Source organism: Xiphophorus maculatus, chromosome 8 (genome assembly GCF_002775205.1).
Source record: "Xiphophorus maculatus strain JP 163 A chromosome 8, X_maculatus-5.0-male, whole genome shotgun sequence".
In the NCBI taxonomy this organism is placed as follows: Eukaryota; Metazoa; Chordata; class Actinopteri; order Cyprinodontiformes; family Poeciliidae; genus Xiphophorus; species Xiphophorus maculatus.
The window spans coordinates 17,931,702-17,949,966 of NC_036450.1; the positions used below are offsets into that span (position 1 = coordinate 17,931,702).

Sequence of the window (18,265 nt, forward strand, 5' to 3'; positions counted from 1 at the left end):
CACACATACTGAACGTATGGATTATGCATACTCGAAATGAGTTTGGCATTTCAGCTGTACGAGGTCAGTGGGAAGCTGGCAATTAAGCCCCACTTTAGCCAAATGTCTCAGATACAGATAAGCACTTGAGGTATTGAACTCCAGCAGGAAACTGGGTCTGCACTGGAAATAGTTTTGCATACTTAATTGTCACGGTGAGGTTAAAAGCTCTTCATTCGCTTTCATCTACTTTTGGAATTCCCACAGGAAATATACAGCGATTCCAGACCATTATGCAGGATTTTGTTTTTACATGAAATGAGAGGTTTTGTGAGCACCAGTCGCTGTAGAACCCTATCAGAAACACAGCAAACACAGCAAAAACACACATAGGAAATACGGGGAAATGGAAGGGATTGAATACTGTACCTTTTTTACCTGTAAGGAACACACACCTGACAAAAAGCTATCTTTACATCCAGGACTGGTTGACTGCAGTTATATAAGAAATGTCTGCTCATAAATACCTGGAAGACACAAACAGGGGAGAAGAGGAGTCAGAGAGTGATTGCAGGGGGCCTGAGAGACAGGGAAGTTCAAATACCTTTGCTGAAATTATTCACATGAGTGATGGCCTCAAAATATGATCTGCACATTTATGGAAAAAAAAAAAAGCTGCACCTTCATCTGGATCAGCTTTATCTTAATATGCAAAAGAGCAGCTTAACTTATGATGGAGCGTCTGAGAAACTAGTTCTGTGGAAATTTGTCTTTGCAGTCTCTCTTTTTGCTGTGGAACTGAATCCTCCAGGAACATTCACAGCTGTTTTTTCTCTCTCCCTCCTGACCCCATCGTTCTCAATAAAAATGAGAAAAACAGCAAGTCACCGCCACCCACACCTCTATAAATATAAACTGACCAATACATCAATTCTTCATCAGAGAGCAGCACAGCAGGACGACAGAGATCAATGTCTATCAGCCTGCAGATGGAGATATAAGCAAACCTGGGGCTATTATAGACAAATATGGTTTATTAATGACTTGTTTCAAGTGCACAGAGACTGATTCAATGATTAAATAAGAATATATTTATATCTCATTACTTCTCAGTTTTAATGCTTACTTTCATATCTATTCTAAATCTTTTGAAAAATCGCAAAACAGGGCTTGCACTGCTTTCAGAGTCAATGCATGTTTTTAGTCATTGCACAATTTATTTTGGAACAAAGATGAGGTACACACCAAACTAAAGCAGACACGTTTAAAGCAAAAATCTAACTCTTCAGTCATTTTTACAACATATTTATAACATCTTCATCTATTTTCTACATATTTAGTCTATAGCGACAACTACGTGACCATGAAATCTTGTAAAAGTAGACCATTTAATGATGCAACAATGATTTTTATTTTAAAAATGCTTGTACCATTATCTTTAACTGCACTGCATTAGTTTGCCTTGGTAGAAAATTAAATCAAAAATCTTTTGCCAAGATTTGTTAACCTGAATGAGTTGAAGACACTGTAAGATTTTGTTTTTATTATTGTTCCAGCTGAGGTAGGATTAGATTAAATTATTTTCAATGTGTGAAAAAAAAAAATCACAATCCTGATAGTTTCAAGACAGAATGCTCTGACATATTGTGGAAAGAGAAGAAAACATAAAGCAACTTTGGCGGAATAATGCCATAACAAGATATCTAAACAAGAAAATCTGTTATATTTCGGCTTCAACAAACATTTATGCTTGCCGCTTACTTCATGTATACATTTGTCTTTACTTGTCAAATTCATGAAACAGAAAGCAAACAAAAATGGAAGCAAATATCCTGTTTAATATCAATCTATGTTGACTTTTTGCTGTGACACTACGAGACTTTAAGGGGATGATTTGTGTTGAGACAGAGACCAACAATTGTCATTATTTGTAACAGTATTAAATTACTACCAAATACAAAAGCGTCACAGCATCAGAGACAGCACTGATATTGTGATGATACACAAACGTCAGAAGGTTTTACAGTGAAAGAAAGAAAAATGAGTCAATTTGGCTGACAAGCAGCTTTTGCCATTTTTCTGCTTTTTTCATGCAAAGGAAACAAGATACAAAAAGTGTATACATTCATAGAAGAAAAAAGTCTGTCCAGAGGGTAAGAAATGAATTAATTTCCTCACAAGTTTGGATAATTTCCCAGACCTTTTTTTTATATATATTTTTTAAAACTTTCAAATGATGTACTTTCTGAAACTTTCTGTATGACCTCGCTCCACCAGGGCTGTATTAGAGTCGCTGCTCATGCTTTGATGTCGGTACTCAAAATGGAACATAGCGGCTTTAAAAGAAGAAATGTGGGCCACAGAGGTTGGAGATTTATGTTGCGGCTTAATTTTCTGACCTTTAAAAAAGTGGCCCATTTCTTTTATCCGGGTCTCACAAGGGGTAAAAATGTAGCGTACTATGGCATAGAAAAGGACAGAAAGGGAGAGCAAAAAGGAGTAAATAAAACATGCAGGTGAAAAGATGAGACTTTAAGGACACCTAGTCAATAAATCATTCACAATCTATCACTTGTTTATAATGATTTCGCAAACCTTTGTATATTAGACAAAGCCTCATTGTCACCATGAAGACTGGTAGTGTACAGTATCTGCTGATAATCTGACTGATCAATACTAAATCAGTTTTAGTAGCAAGACAAAGCAACAATCTTTAACCATCTGTGTGCACAGTATTGCACTGCAACAGTTCAAACAAAAAGATATTATTCTGTTGTGCGATATAAGACATATTTGGTATAATGCTTATCATAAGCTTCTGTGTTTGTTCTGTATTATTTTTTACATTTAAATAAATCCCCCCAAAAATGGTGGATTTTTTGGGGGGGAAAAAGCCACCATTTTTTCCCTATTCTACTGTATATCTATCTATGAAAGATAGAAAGGATGGCTGCATGGATGTACTAAATTGTCCTTTTCAGTGTTCAGCATATTCCAAGGGAAATTTACACTGATTAGCACTCATGGTAAAAAAAAAAAATGTTTTAAAAGTAACTTCATTTAGCATAGCCTCACAGAAATACATTTATTAAGTGGGGATAGGGGGAGTCATTAAGTTGTTAAGAAAAATAATGTTTGGTTAATGAACAGTGGATGTAACTGAATTTTCTTTTTAACATCTAAAACTAATCAGAGTGTCTAAGGACTTTTGATTAGTAGCGTATGACTTTTCATTACTAAGATGTGATAAAGAGGCTGATTTCTCTCTCTCTCACTCTACAAAATAGGGAAAACAAAATGAAAAAGTAATATAGAATTGTTTTGCTTTAGTAAGTTGGGAAGGGCTGCAAGAAAACTGAAAATTGTTTAAACTTGACCTTGTCTGCAGTCAAAATGATAGTTAAAAAGTTAAAAACATCTGGAGCTGTGGCAAAAAAAAAAAAAGTCTGGATGCGGACTCAAGTTATTTTTACTTTTCAGAAATTCTTGAACAGTGTGGAGTGGTGTAAGGGAGGTCAAAGTTTGCGGTCAGGGAATTGCAGCAAAGAATGGCATCACCAGGCCTTCATACCAACAATTTATGTTAAAGTTTTTGTACAAATGTTGGTACCAAAGGCTTTCAGTTTCTGTTCATCAGCGATGAACAGAATATTATCTAGATGTGTATACTGTATGAATGTCAGGGTCACTGCACTCAAAATGATTTCAGTTCTTTTCTTGTTTAAATGTGAGCAACTTTTTTTTATTTAGCATCTATATTTAGCTGTGGAGTGCCTCAGAGTTCTAGTTTACATCACATCCGATGTTTACTAAATTTAGTTGCTCTAGGATCTTTATTGTTTATAGATCTGTTAGGTCATTCAAGCTCACAGTTCTGCTTCAGCGATGTAAATACGGAAAAGTCGTGAAGACAAATCATCTTGGATGGGGAGCAATTATTAAGGAAAATCTCTGAAGCTTATTGCTAGGAAACTGCACAAAATAGAAGGTGTCTTGGATTCTCCATAACAAACATTTAGTGTATCTTTTTTTTACTCATTGTCCTTAAAAGTGTCATTGGTTGTAGAAGGAGCTTGAAAGGACAATGTATGGTAAAAAATGCGTTTTCATTTAAATAAATTAAAGACTGTCAATATCATTTAGAAACTGAATGAGTAAGGACAACTGACATCTAGCCCTGCTATTTTAATTTTTTACATAAATCACACAGCTGGAAATAGGTCAAACAAATCTGAGTAATTATCAAGAGGAATTTATCACTGAAGAGACAAAACGAAAGTTATGTCAAATCTTTCCTCCATAAAACCGGACCTCCAGTGAACTCACTGAGCAAAATGAAAACAGCAGATTCTGAGCTTGCTAATTCATTGCTCTCATTCTGCTGATGGTGATTATGGATAAAGTGCTGTTCTCAAGTCTGCTGAGACTACACTCAGCAGCCTTCTTCAAAATACCAATTTATCATTCCAACTACATACAGCTATCCATAGAAGCTGAGTGAGAGATGAGATCAAAAGAGCTTAGGGTTTTTTTTGTAAGCTCAGTTTAATACACAATAACGTTATGTTGCATATATCTTATATTTCCATATTTTTGCAAAAATAATTTGCCTCTCATGATTAAACCAACATAAAAAATCGATGGAGAGTAATTACGGCTCTTTTATGTTTTAAAAGTGTGCGTCCCTGGAACCTTTCCCAATTTTGTCATGTTACAACCACAAACTTTAATTTATTTTAGTTTGTATTTGATGTAAGAGACCAACACAAATCCAAGGGTAATTGTGGAATAACAACAATAATTCTTATTATTTTGAAATTAAAATTTGAAAAGTGTGACGGGCATCTCTATGGCTCCCTTCACGGTGACGTTTGTCAATTCAATTCAGCGCAACCATTGGTCCGAACAAGTAAAAGCCCAGCTCTTTGCGTGCAATTTCATCTGATTACAAATTCAAGTGTTCTGCAAATGCCTCAGAGGTTTCACAGAAACCAAGATAATCTTTAAGTCCAAGGAACACAGCAGACAGGTCAAGGAAACGGTTGTGCTGAATGATCTGAACATCTCAGGAAGAACTATTCAATCACCTTAAAATGAAAGGAGTATGGCACAACTGCAGAATTACCAAGGCATGATTACCCATCCAAACTGACTGGAAGGACATTAATCAGATAAACAGCCGAGAGGCTTGAAATAATTCTGAGTATGCTCCAGAGATCTACAGCTGATGTGGAAGAATCTGTCAAAAGGAAGAAGAAGGTGCTTTCTTCAAATATCATTATAAAGCTTTTTTATATATAAGGTTGGAAACTAACCCTGCATATCATCCTGAACATATCAATCCCATGTTGAAACATGACCCTGGCAGCATCATTATGCCAAGGTCATGATGCTGACCTTGATATTGTTGATATTTTTCTTCAACATGTACACTGAAAAATGAGAATAGGTGATTTAACTTAAATAAATTGCTTTAATTGGTCACAAGCAATTGGATTAAGTTAATCAAAGTTAATTTACTAAGTTTACTAAGTTAAACAAATGTAAAATAATTACGCTGGAGAAAAGCGATTTATTTAAGTTGGAGTTGCATTCTCTTTCTTCCTGTGCATAGAGTAGCTGGTTACATACTATATTGTTGTGCTAGAAAACCTACTGGAATGGCACAGTCAAACTTTAAAAATAACTGGGAAATGTTGCAAGATTTGGAAAAAGAAAGTGGCTTACAACATGACAAAGCTTAAGAAATAGTTTCTACGAAGAATTAGAAATAGTGTCTAGCTGTTACAGTTTCTAGATGTGCAAAATTTGTAGAGAAATCCCCCAAAAGACTTTCAGCTGCAACATTCACAGGGGACGAATGCATAAGTATCCACACTTTTCAGATGTTTCTTTAAAAAAAAACAAAAAAACATTGAAATCATGCAAAATCTTCATTCCTGTTCTTAATTATGCTATACTTTGTATTGCATTAAAACTCAACAAAAATGCATTGAAACTTTTAGTTGTGACATGACAAAATGCTGAAAGGCTTAATGAATCTGAATACATTGGCAACCTTCTACAATCATTTTCCTAGCAGAGAAGCACTTACAGATTTTAGTCAATGTGTTACTAAAATAAATTACTCCTTGAACCAGTTTGTTACAGATTACTGAGAATGGAGGATTCTCGTGAAATCTAAGCACAAATCTCAGAATATTGAACAGAAATTTAGTAATTATGTATGTTTGTATTATTCGCAAACTTAAAAAAATCAGCTCATCAGCAACAACAAAAAAAATCTCTTGAGTTGTAGGGACATTGGTATCTGATAGTTTTATATCTGCTTTCGGTCAAGATAACCAAAAACAACCCTGTTTATCCCTGAAATGTGAATATTTCCAATCCCCCTGCCAGAGGAGCTTTGCTAAATGATCCAAACTGAGATAAACTGCCAGCAACAGTGACAGTTTTACAGGAAGTGTTGGGAGTGGTGGGAGTGAGTTGGCAGATGTAGAAACCATTAGCAGGAGTGTGATAAATGCTCTTGATGCAGCATTTAGATTAGATTTTACAGCATGGCAACAAATCAGAAAACTGTAGCACAAACACAAAACTTTGCATCATACCTTGTTTTGAAAATTAAAGAAAATATAATATTTTATAATGTTTTTTTACACAACCCAATTTTAAGTTCTGTAACTTCTCACAGTTGCTTCTCTCGGTTACACTAGGAAGATATTGGCAGACAAGCTCTGCATGGCAAGAGCTCAGATTTACTTTGAATTTAAAAGTTACTGACGTTGCATCAGAGTTTAAAAAGCTGTGTAACTGTAAAATGGAGAGGATTCAGATTCAGCAGTATAGATTATATATAAAAGTGCCAATTTGTAGCAGGGAGAAGGGCTCAGCTGCATTGCCACTCCCTGTTTAGTGGAATTAACAGCAGATGTCAATTCTCCAGCAGACTCAAAGACTGAGTCATTTTGAGGCCAATTAGGGAGCCCCCGTCAAACCCACTCTGAGACCATGAAACTGCTGTGCCATCCATTGACAGGAATCAAGAATATCTGGGCCATGAAATCTATTTCTGGATCAGACTGATGAGTAACAAGACACAGAAACAAACTAAAACATAAAGCGTTGCCTCCTATGAATGTTTTTATGGACTTCAAAATATTAAAAGTTGTCATGACATGATATGCAAAATCAAACATAACCCAAATTAGATCAGAAATTTTGACCTAAATCTTTCACAGATTCAGAAATATATCATTAGCACAATATATAGCAAAATAAAAGAGGTAGTGGAATAAATAAAATAAGAGCAAGTGGATAAGGAGGTAATGTATTAGGTTCTCTCAAATAATCTAAACCATAAAATGACATCCACATGTTTTGGCACCTTGACAGACGTGTAAAAATCCTTAAAACGTGTTGATAGTGAGCGTGACAGAGTTGACATCAAGAAATTAGTTCCAATACACAATCAAGAACAGTCCTGTCACAAACTCATTTCTACAGAGTGGAAAAAATATCACCTTAAGAAAAAATAAAATAAAATTTTAAATAAAAATTTTTGGTGCTGTAAATATTGAAAAACTGAAAATTCCTCTAAAAACGACTTAAAAAATATGGGAACTTTTGAGTATTAATCCATAGATTCTTCTTTCCCAATGCTTTCAGTGCATTAATGTTTCTTACATACATAGTGTCTTTTAGCCACATGTTATTCAAGTGTGGTAAATATTTTGATATTTGTGTGGAAATGGCCACAAGAAAATAGGTACTTGTATAAGCTTGAGAATATCAACAGGCAGAGCAATAATAAACTGAACTATGACAAACAAGGCTGGGAGTAAACCCATGACCATCTTGCACCAACATAGAGGAGGAACGGAGTAGAGGCAAAGAAAAATATCTCAAACTCAATGATGGAGAATTTCAGGACAGAAAGGCCTCTTAGGCACTCCAAATCTCCATGACAACCATTAGGCACTATTATTCTCAAGTGGTTACTTGGGAGTGAATCTATAAAAAGCTTTTACAGTGTTCTAAAATAACAAATCTAAGTTTCCAGAGTTTGCTTAGCTCCTGGTTGATCTGGTATGAAATAAGTGATGAATTTGTATAACGGTACCTAATGAAACTGTTGGGAATGACAGGGTCTCCAAGTCTCCATAATAATGATTTATTTCAATGGTTTTTTTTGTTGTTGTTGTTACTGCTGTTTATACATGTGCCAATAATTGTAGATGGTGTTTTACTACTGCACTGGTACAGCTGATAATTATTAAAGTCACCCTGCTGGTGAAGTTGAGTTGGAAGAACAAACAACCTAAAAGTGAATTCCAACATTTTTATCCATTTTTTAATGGGTTTTTTTTTTACAATGCTTTCCTGAATTTAATTTGTCACATAAGCAGCATATAAGTTAACTGTTCTTGACATTTAGCTTTGCAGAGGTTCTCATTTGCATTGTCGACGTTTAAAAGCATCTCCAATACGGCCAGTTGAAATTGTATCCATGTAGCCAAATGTCACGGTAATATTTATCATTATGAATTATTATAGTTGATGAATAAATAACAGCTTTTGATCACAAGAGCATTTGACAGTATAAGTATAATGTTATTTTTAAAAGTTTAAAGATGTTTTACTCCCCCACACCTCCTCCATGCCAAGCCACAAAACAACATGCGTCCAAACTTTTAGAGAAAATCACCAGGCCAGATTTATTCCTCCTCCAGGACTTGAACAGTTCTATGGGGTTAGGAAAAGGGCAGCTACCATCTCTGCAGAATCCACACATCTTGGACATAGACTGTTTCAAGTTTTACTCTCAGCGCTATTTGCAAAAACTGGCCACCACAAAGAAGGTTTCTTCCCCCAGGCTCTCTCTTTGGCAAACATAATCAAAACCGTGCACCCTGAGCTATTCAGGAAAATAATAATAATTGCACAACCACAAGCTGCCTTTTTAAAATAAATGTCTGCACACACACTTATACATACTGTTCCTATTGTTCTTTTTTTTCTCTTTCCTTTAAGGTTTAAGTGTTTACACTCAATGTCTGTGCATTGTGAACAAGTCAAAGTCCTTGTTTGTGCCTACAGTTTTGGTTGACTGATTCTATTTTGTTAGAATATGCCCTTTTACAGTAGGATGGTGGCTTCAATAAAGAAAAAACTAATAAAAGAAAGGCAGCTAATTAGATTTAAGTTTGTTAAGTTTGTTTATTTGAATCCTAGGTGCTTTTATCAAAACATGTTACACTCCAATGTATGAGGAAAATGTAAAGATGTAAATAAAAAGAAAGGTTTTAATGGTTATGTTTAGCTGTTCTTTTCTGAATCAGTCTGCAGTGAAATAAAGAAGCATGTTTTAATCTTCTATACTTCAGGATGCTTTAAAATTCCCTAAAACCATCACAATGCACATTAGATACTTTTAAAAGATAATTTTTTTGCATCGCATGAACCATTTTTGGTCACATAATAATGGGAACAAATGTTCTGCTAAGTTGGAAACCAACTACATAAATATTGTATAATTCCATGTTTGCATAACAAACTTGCGGTTCTGTGACTGTGTTCAGTAGCAACACTGTGACAGTGGTTGAAAAATAGGGCAATCTTGTGATGTAGATGATTTGTGCAGGATTTCTAATATATTTAAACTACAAGTATTTAGGATTTCTGGGTCAGCTTACACAAACTTTCCAAAATAATTGAGCTTTTCCTGTGTGGGAAGCACCTGGATATTTATGAGAGGGCATGCAGTCTCCTTTGAGTCATGAGACCACTTCACTACCAGTTGGAGAAATGTAGCCAAGGCCAATTTATTCTGCACGGTAATTCAGTACAAAATGTACTTGACTGCAGCATACTGGCACAGAGGTGGTCCTCCTCATGAGGACAACATTATTTTTTTGAAAACAAAGCAGCAAAGCCATAACAAGGAATATGTAATGTAATGTAGTTTGTAGGGCGAATCAAAATGTAGAAAGGAGCCGGGAGTATGGATCATATTGAAAAATGTTTAATGAAAAAATGACAGGGAAAAAAACTTACAAAAAAATCACAAGGAGCCAGAGCAGAACAAAAAGAAATCACAGGGACCACACAGAAGTAACAAGGTAAGACAAGAAGAATGGAGAATGAGTTGTATATATACTGGAAAGGTTGATTATTGAACAACAAACAGATGACTGATTGGAAATGGGTTGCAGGTGTGAGGGCAGAGTGTAGAAGGCAGGCAGAGGAGAGAGAGAAAAAGTGGCAGAGGGCGAGGGAGAGAACGCTGGAGACTAGGAAATAAATTTAAAACTAAGGAATAACTAGAAACATAATTAAACTAAAGTAACAAAGAGTAACTAGACACAAGACACAAACATAACAGACTAGAATCATTAAGAAGGACTGAACTAAAATAAAACAAACAAGAAAGAGACTAAGGGACACAAAATAATCAAACCACAAAACCAACAAGATTCTTACAGAATAAAACAAAACAGCATTTCTTGTTTGAACAAAAAAATCTTTCATATTATACTTTTGATTATTATCTATATTTACAATCATTTGAAAAACTTAACTACTAAGAGAAACATGCTCATATGTAATGCTTTCAGTGCAAGAAAAAGAAAATACTTATTTATGGCCCAGATTAGAAAAATAAATTAGAAGGGATAGAATGGCAACACGTGAGTGCAAAATGGCAGATTAAATTGGCGGGGTGATTTGGGTTTTCAAATTATGCCATGCTTGTGCTTAGAATTCTCAAAAACATAATAAACTTTTTAATTTTTGTCTTGGTATATTTTCCCAAATGTTGATGAGTTTGTTGGAATAATATGGTGTGTGTAATTCCAAAAGATGATCAGCACACAATAATTAGATGATCTAAGGCAAACACTGGGAATTTCACCCATGACTTAAAGATGATCTTTTTTGCATTTGATTTAGCTGAAGTATTTTTATTTCAGTACATTTATAAGTCAAATCATAATTTATCTCAGGGCAATCAATAGACAATGTAATAAACTTCAAATAAGAAACCTTTCAAATTAATTCAGTAATAGTATGATGACATTCAGATGAGTGAGTTTGATTTTATTCTAACCATCTGGGGCAAATTTCTTACACATTTGCATAAGCTTTAATCAATCAATATGTTGATGAATAGTTTAAAAGCAATTCTAGCATTGCATGGCTCATGCTGGCAGCATATTGGAGAAGCTCTGTAACATTAGTTCTGATTTGTTCTTTTAGTAGTGCTTTGTTCATATTTTTTGGGCTGAGGCATTGCATGTTTGGATAATTATTCCCTCCGTTTTTGGACGCTGTGCAGCTGGAAAGGATTTTTGCTCTTACTTGTTTTTACTTTCGACAATTTCTATGATGCTTAAAAGGAGACTTCCTGGAAGGAGATAGTGTCAAACAGTGTTTCACTTCTTGGAAATAATCAATTTCAGGACTACTCATATTAATGTGCATCTTTTTATGATGGAGCTAAACAGGCATCATCAAACTGTGCTGTCTTTTAAGAAAACACACATATTTCCAGCAAATGTGCATGTTCTCTCAATCTTCAGAAGCAGCATTCAACATTGACTCGATTTGCAGAAATGGTTGATGTATGCTGTGATGATTACTGAATTTAGTAAAACTCTACAAACAAGGTCCTTATTATGGATGAAGTGTGAAATGATTGCATATTTTGTATGAAAAAAAGTATAAAATGATGTGTGAAACACTCCCTGTTTATATAAGCATGTAAATATCGCGAAGAAGAGAATAATAAACACCATGGCATTACTTGTTATCTGTAATGGGGGCTTTTAGGTTGTAATGATCCAGCTAACTCAATGAAAGATCCTCTGGCCTTTCGCCTGCTTGAGCTACTTTTTCTGTATCTCTCAGTTATTCTAAGTGACAATTTTATTTTGATGCGGTCACACAGAGTTTAATCTGTCCATCTCTTTTTGTCTGCACTGAACAAGCTGACGGACGGCTTTAGCTGCAATGATGAAACACAATGTACTGGTCCGAATGTCCACAGCAGCCACTGTTATTGTTGGCTCTTGTATCCATCATCTCTTCCTCTCCCCTCATCGCTCTTCCTCCTCCTGCCAAAGGCCTGAAAGCTACACTCTTTGTGAATGTCACACAATGCACACCGCAGCATTGTCCGTATCCATCCATGTCTTCGCTCTCCCCTCCATCCTCGCTGATCAGGAGAACCTCCCTTTCCTGCCTCCCTTCTTTTGTCCCTCCCTCACTCCCACCACTCCCGCTACCAGGCTCCCAGGCTGCGTTGCATGCGCCTCCCCTCCCCCTCCCTCGGCGCTCCATTGTGAGTGGCTGGTTCAGCAGCCTCAGCCTCGCTTCTTCTGCAGTATGCAGCTCTGCCTCGCTGTTGAGACTGTGCAGCCTGAGCCAAGCGTGGCACAGCCTCCTATTTGGGCTCAGGGGAGGGGAAGGGAAGGGAAGTTAAGCACTTCTATAGCTGCAGGAAAACAAGACAGCGGCAGGACTCCAGAGCGCATCTACAGACAGAGAAACCCTGAATATTTACTGGCGTCTATTGATTTGTTTTGTTAGAGCTTCAAAAATGCCTTCTGGTCTCTACTGTGACAAACCATTATTCATTATAAAGAAACAGCTGACGAATCTCGCTTAAATCACAGTTTCTGAACATCTCTGATTGCCTTGACTGCAAGTACATATTGTGAAAAATCTGATTTACTTTCCCCATTTACTGAATGCATCAGATCTAAGAGTTCTCATCATTTTCTGTCCAGAAATGCATTACCTAACATGAATTATGGCGCACTTCTGTGAGTTTAATAAAAAAATCGAAAAAAAAACTAAGTTGCTGACTAAAAGGGGATAAGCCTGTAAACCATTAATTTCCTGTGGGATTCCAAAAGTATTATTTCTGTCTAAAATCCTGCAGCACATTTTTTTGTCTTTTTTTTATTTATTTATCTGCCCTTGCTTTTAGAAAGAAAAATATAAATCAATCAAAATGGAATTGGCATGTCAGATTTTGAGGAAAAGAGAAACACTGTTATGGTCAGAAAAATAATGATCTGAACAAATTTTTAAAAAGAGGACAAAAAAAATTACTTTATTTGAGAAAATTCAAAATATATTTAGATTTTGCATTAAACAGAAACAACAACTACTTCCCTAAACAAAACCAGCAGTTACTGAGTTTGTATTTTATTTAAAATTTAAGCTCTGGCTACCAAAATCCAACATATATCCAAAAAGCAAAGTGTCAAATACCTGTCAACATCTTGCATAAAACACTGTATACCAATAAGAAATATGAAAGGCTAATAGAACATTTAGTATGCTGCTGTTTCCCAGCGCTGTCATTTGTCTGGATTTAATGCCCCTCTTCTAAAATCCATCCAATGGGCCCTGAGCTGCTACAATCGGTGACCTTTGGCGACTAGTAATTCTCTCTGCAGATGTGCCCTTAGAGGATTGGAACAAAATCTGACACGGCTTTTAAGTGTTGCATTCAACCACCTGCAAAATCACACAAATACATGACAAAAAATAAAGCTGCATGTTTGGCAGACCAGATCTTCTTATGTAACTGTGCATTTCACTCTGTCTTTTTTATGTTTCTATCTACAGAAATGTAGAAAGATAAACTAACTCTCATGCAAAGTTTAATATTTAAGTCTTTGGAAATTAAGACTGTATAGAAATATATTAATTTATTAATTTCCTCAGTTAACATCATAGATCCAATTGTGTATATACGTCATCTTCCAAATAAAAAAATACTCCTAGACCAACAATTTCATGCTTTCTGGTTGCCTGCTCTGTCCTCTAACCCAACAGTCTGTTGTGTTAGATGTGGACTCCTACTAAACCTGGTTCTGCTGGGGCTTTCTTCCTGTTGTACAGGAAGTGGTTCCTCTTCACTGTCGCCCAATAATTGGATGAGGGATTACTGCAAAGTCAATGAATCAACGAAACTGGCAGGTATAAACACATTTTTGCTAACTGTTGCAATATACAATCAACTTAGAAATGGTGAGAAAATTTAAAACATTGAAAATCAATCTTCCTTGAATGATTTTAAAATATATTTGCTAAATATTGATACTGATACATTATAAAATATTGTAAAATATTGACTATCTGCGATATTTCTAATAGAAATGTATAACTTCCAGTACATTACAATCAGAAGGCTTTTATTGCTATTGTACCGAAGCACAACAAAGTTTAATTTCAATGCAGCTCATCCAAAGAAGACAAGGTACATGGTGCTGCAGCCGTTGAAGGCGCTGCTCTTTATTTATTTCAGTCTTAATGAATATATTTCAGTTTTTGTGACACTAAATCTATCAATCCCCAATTGATATACATTTTTTTCACTTTGTTCCAATATTTGAATCTGAATTTTCTGTATAACTCAAATATTTCTTTTAAATTAGCTTTTTATCTTTATTATTTACACTGTAGAACCATACTAAATTACATCATCAAAAAAGACAAGATTGTATTGGTACTGAATTTAATTGTATTTATTAAAATTTGGCAGGGAAAAATCCTCAAAGTCAGGGCTAATGCCAGTCATCATTATTGATCCCTAATCATCCTTCATTTTATACAGCTTTGACCTAGTGAATATTTAAAGGAGCAATAAATCTCAACAAATGACAAATGTAGGAAAAAATGTTTTTGATCTTGACTGTTATCGTTTTTTAGTTGCTCTTAGATGTAATCTTATGTTGTTTGGGAGAGCATTTTTTTCTAATCTTTATCTTTTTGAACTTGACTTTTTGTACCAAATTTGGGGAAACATTGTAATGCCTTTGATAATAAACATTTAAAAGTAATGTTCGATATTCTCCTCTTGGCTCCATCACAGGCATATTTGCAGTTGTGATCTTTTCAAACCTCACTTTTCAGGTTCAGAAAGGACCTACCTGCCTGCCTTGTCTCATTATTGTCCACATGTTAGTTTCTACTTGTCTTAGGAATGATACATTCTCACTTTGATGAGATTTAAAGTAAGAAACCAGGGTTTTATAGCTTCAGTAAATAATATTTCTCAGCAATGACAGACTTTTTTGATCTGTTTTTAATCTGTTATATGTACAAAACAACTGGTTCAATAAAAAAACATAATAAATGAATAAAGGGCATGAAATTATCCAAATCTGCTATTTGGATTCAGATGAAACAAAGACAGATAATTACCATGGATTATTATAAATTGTACAAATGTTACTGTATATCTCAGCACATGGCTACAGAGGAATATTGTTTATTTTGCTACTATCACCTAATAACATTCTATAACTAAGGATGGGCATTCTGGTGTTCCTAAATCTGAAGAACAAAATGGAAACGAAACACAAATTTTACAGCACAGCATAACATTCCTTTGCTTATGGCTGTTTCCATTAACGATTCTGCATTGCATAAACAAGCTACCTCTTCAGAAATCAATGCCATTAATTGCCAGTTTGTGCAGACCTGCAGAGGCAACTTTGATTATTATTTTTTTTAACTCCATAGTGCGAGAACAATTTACATACACAAGAAATAGTTAGCTTCCAGTATTTGGAAAGCACTATTTTTCATACACTTTAAGCAGGCCTAGCACAAAAATGACAGACAGATGTCATTTCCGTCAGCTACTGCAGAAACAAACCATGTAAAGCTTTGGCGAATCAAGATCCGTTCCTTGCAGCTCTTTCCCAAGCCTGCCTTCTGAATAATTCAGCAGCCAAGGTCATGGCGCTAAAAACCCGCTCTTACCTGTTTTTAATGCAGACAGTTTGTTATGACACCTTTAAATCTTTATCAATATCCCAGCAAGCCTCCAGTAATGAGCACAATGAGAATCTTTCCCCAAACAATAACAATTTAAGAGCAGGTTTAATGATGCAGCTGCAATGATACATTCTATTTCTGCACACATGTGCAATCAGTGTACTAGATCAAATGATTTTTGAGTGTAATAAGGCAGTGATATGCAATAAAATTCCCCAAAACAAAGGTAATTCCCACAACACTATATAGAACACAACACAAGACTATGGCTAAAAAACATCCTATCCATTTTACATCTTAAGTTTTCATAACAAGGCCAAAGAAATTCATATAAACCACAAACAGTAACAGCTGCAGCATCCAAACCGCAACAGAGAAGGAGAATACCGAAATAAGAATGTCCCAAATCAATCTTTTTCCATTTAACCCAACTGTTTGACTGAAAGCACTACACTTGTACTATCTATAGTTTTCTCAGACTTATGAAAGATCCAAAACTGGTCCGGCATCCTGGAGAAGTAGTGATGCTCTGCATAATGCACAAGGTGCGCAGCTGACTTCTGAGGGGGAGGAGAGACAAGCAAGCCCTGCATGATGGCCTACAGTACTTAGACTTGTGTTATGAAGGAGATTAGTCATCCAACGTCCATTTGTGGTGCCTAATCAAAAATGCAAATTGTGCCTTTTATGTTCAAATATTGCAATTTTGTAAAAGGTTTTGAGTTATACACCTATAGATCATGACTAACTGCAGTATTTTGTCTGCTTCTCAAAATGAGAAATTGTACCCCATTAGGTGATGTTCCTTTTTTTTTTCTTTGTTTGCAAGTAGAGTCCAGCCAATGAAGGAGCTCTGTGATGTTTTAGGCATTTCCATAGAGACGCTTGTAAAACATGTCCATGGGTGGATTTCTGCTTATTATTAAATCCCCTCACCAAGACACCACTACAGTGGACTTCATTAACCTTCAATTTGCAATCAATATTCATCACTCCACCTTCCTGGCAACTATAGTGCGGTGGTGATGGAGGGGGGGGGATTCACAATTTGCAGCGGCCTTACCATTCCGTGCCAGCTGATGACGATCCCAGTCCGGAGCCAGTCCCTTTCAAAACATCCCGACGAGAAACATTGCAGTGACCATCGCTGGAGGCGTAATAAACACGTTCATGCGGGTGAGCGAAAGGCGGTTTTTTCTCTCTTTTATTTTCTTAAAGACGAAGGAGCGATGAAGAAAGAAAACCAACTAAAAAAAAAAAAAGAAGCAGGAATGGACGGAAACTGAGGTTTGCTGATGCTGAATCACTCTTCCCTCCCAGCTCACCACCTTGCAACCATTGTGCTGCAAGATGCTGGCCGTACCATTGTAAGCCTACCAGAGCTCGGAGAAGGAGAGGGAGGGATGAGGGAAAAAATGGGAACGGGGAAATATGTTGCCATAGCAACCGCCCAGGAGCACGTCTGACGTCAAAGCCTCGGCAGAGGGAGAGAGACGGTGCGGAGAGGATGAGCTCACACGGAGGCTGTCCCTCCAGATGGGAGGGGCGAAGTATCTCCTCTGTTCTCACTCTGTACCGTCCAACCATCCAATTAGGAATTTGTAGTTTTGTGGTGCAGCTGTTAGTGGGGCAGGTGTGTCCGACGATCCAAATGTTTATCAAGAATCCGCAAAAACTTTGTCGTACAAAGAAGCACAGTCCTTCATTGGAGGAAAAAAAATAATTTCATAGCATAGAACATATTATTACATAGGCGTGACTTCCTGAAGGACTGGTGTGGACATGTCCCCACCAACTTTGGCCTGACGGGGACAGTCCCCACCAATATTTCCTGCTCCTGCGCCTGCATCCATGTGCGGACAGTGACTCGGCAGCAGCTGCACGCTGTATTCAAAACATTAACAAGAAATGCTTTTTAAAATTCCTTTGTAAAACGTAAATGGCAAGTCCGCTCACTGATCTAGTGGATTGGACATCACGTGACTCACTGCGCCGTTGCTTTGCGTCGAGTCACGAATTTCGGTGGTCGGGGAAATGACACAATTAAGCAAATAATCTGACAAAGGGACGCAAAGTTTTTAGATTAATTGAAAACGCTACGACGGCAAGATAACAAGGTCCAAGGGAATCACTTCACAGGTCAGTAAAAAGCTTTAGTTAAAAATGTATATAAGAAAGTGGAGAGTAGGTTAGCTATGCTAGCTTAACTTTTATCATCTTGTACCCTTGCTGTACAGTTCGGAGTATTTCGGTTCAATTAACACAAAATAAGGTGAACTACACACATTTTCTGACAGATAATCAGAAGTGTGTTTAAGTTAGCTAATCAACCACCGCGAGTATTCAGGCGATCACTGTGGTGTTTTTACGTACTTTTTTGTGAAATGTTTTGTGGTTTTTTAGTGTTAATTCCAGATGCACCTGAACTAATCTTTGTTCTGCGCTCCCGGGGCTGTTGTCATTGGTTGCCATGGCAACGTGTCTACGT

The 18,265-nt window shown here is 36.3% G+C and overlaps 1 protein-coding gene across 5 annotated transcripts in view; it reads right to left on the reverse strand.

Moving 5' to 3' along the window:
- The window catches only part of mapk10 (mitogen-activated protein kinase 10), a 38,644-nt gene extending 21,359 nt beyond the window's left edge, over window positions 1–17,285 (reverse strand). For 2 of the 5 annotated variants that reach the window (XM_014468661.2, XM_023338602.1), the window contains exons 1-2: window positions 16,841–17,281; window positions 435–506 (exon numbers count right to left, since the gene is read on the reverse strand). In XM_014468661.2, coding sequence (XP_014324147.1) covers window positions 435–506; window positions 16,841–16,843 — 75 coding nt within the window. In that variant the 5' untranslated portion in view covers window positions 16,844–17,281. Of the gene's footprint in view, window positions 1–408; window positions 507–16,840 lie in introns of all 5 variants that reach the window. The other 3 variants (XM_005798633.3, XM_005798635.3, XM_023338603.1) reach the window with 3 other exon arrangements.
- Between the last annotated feature and the right edge of the window lie 980 nt (window positions 17,286–18,265).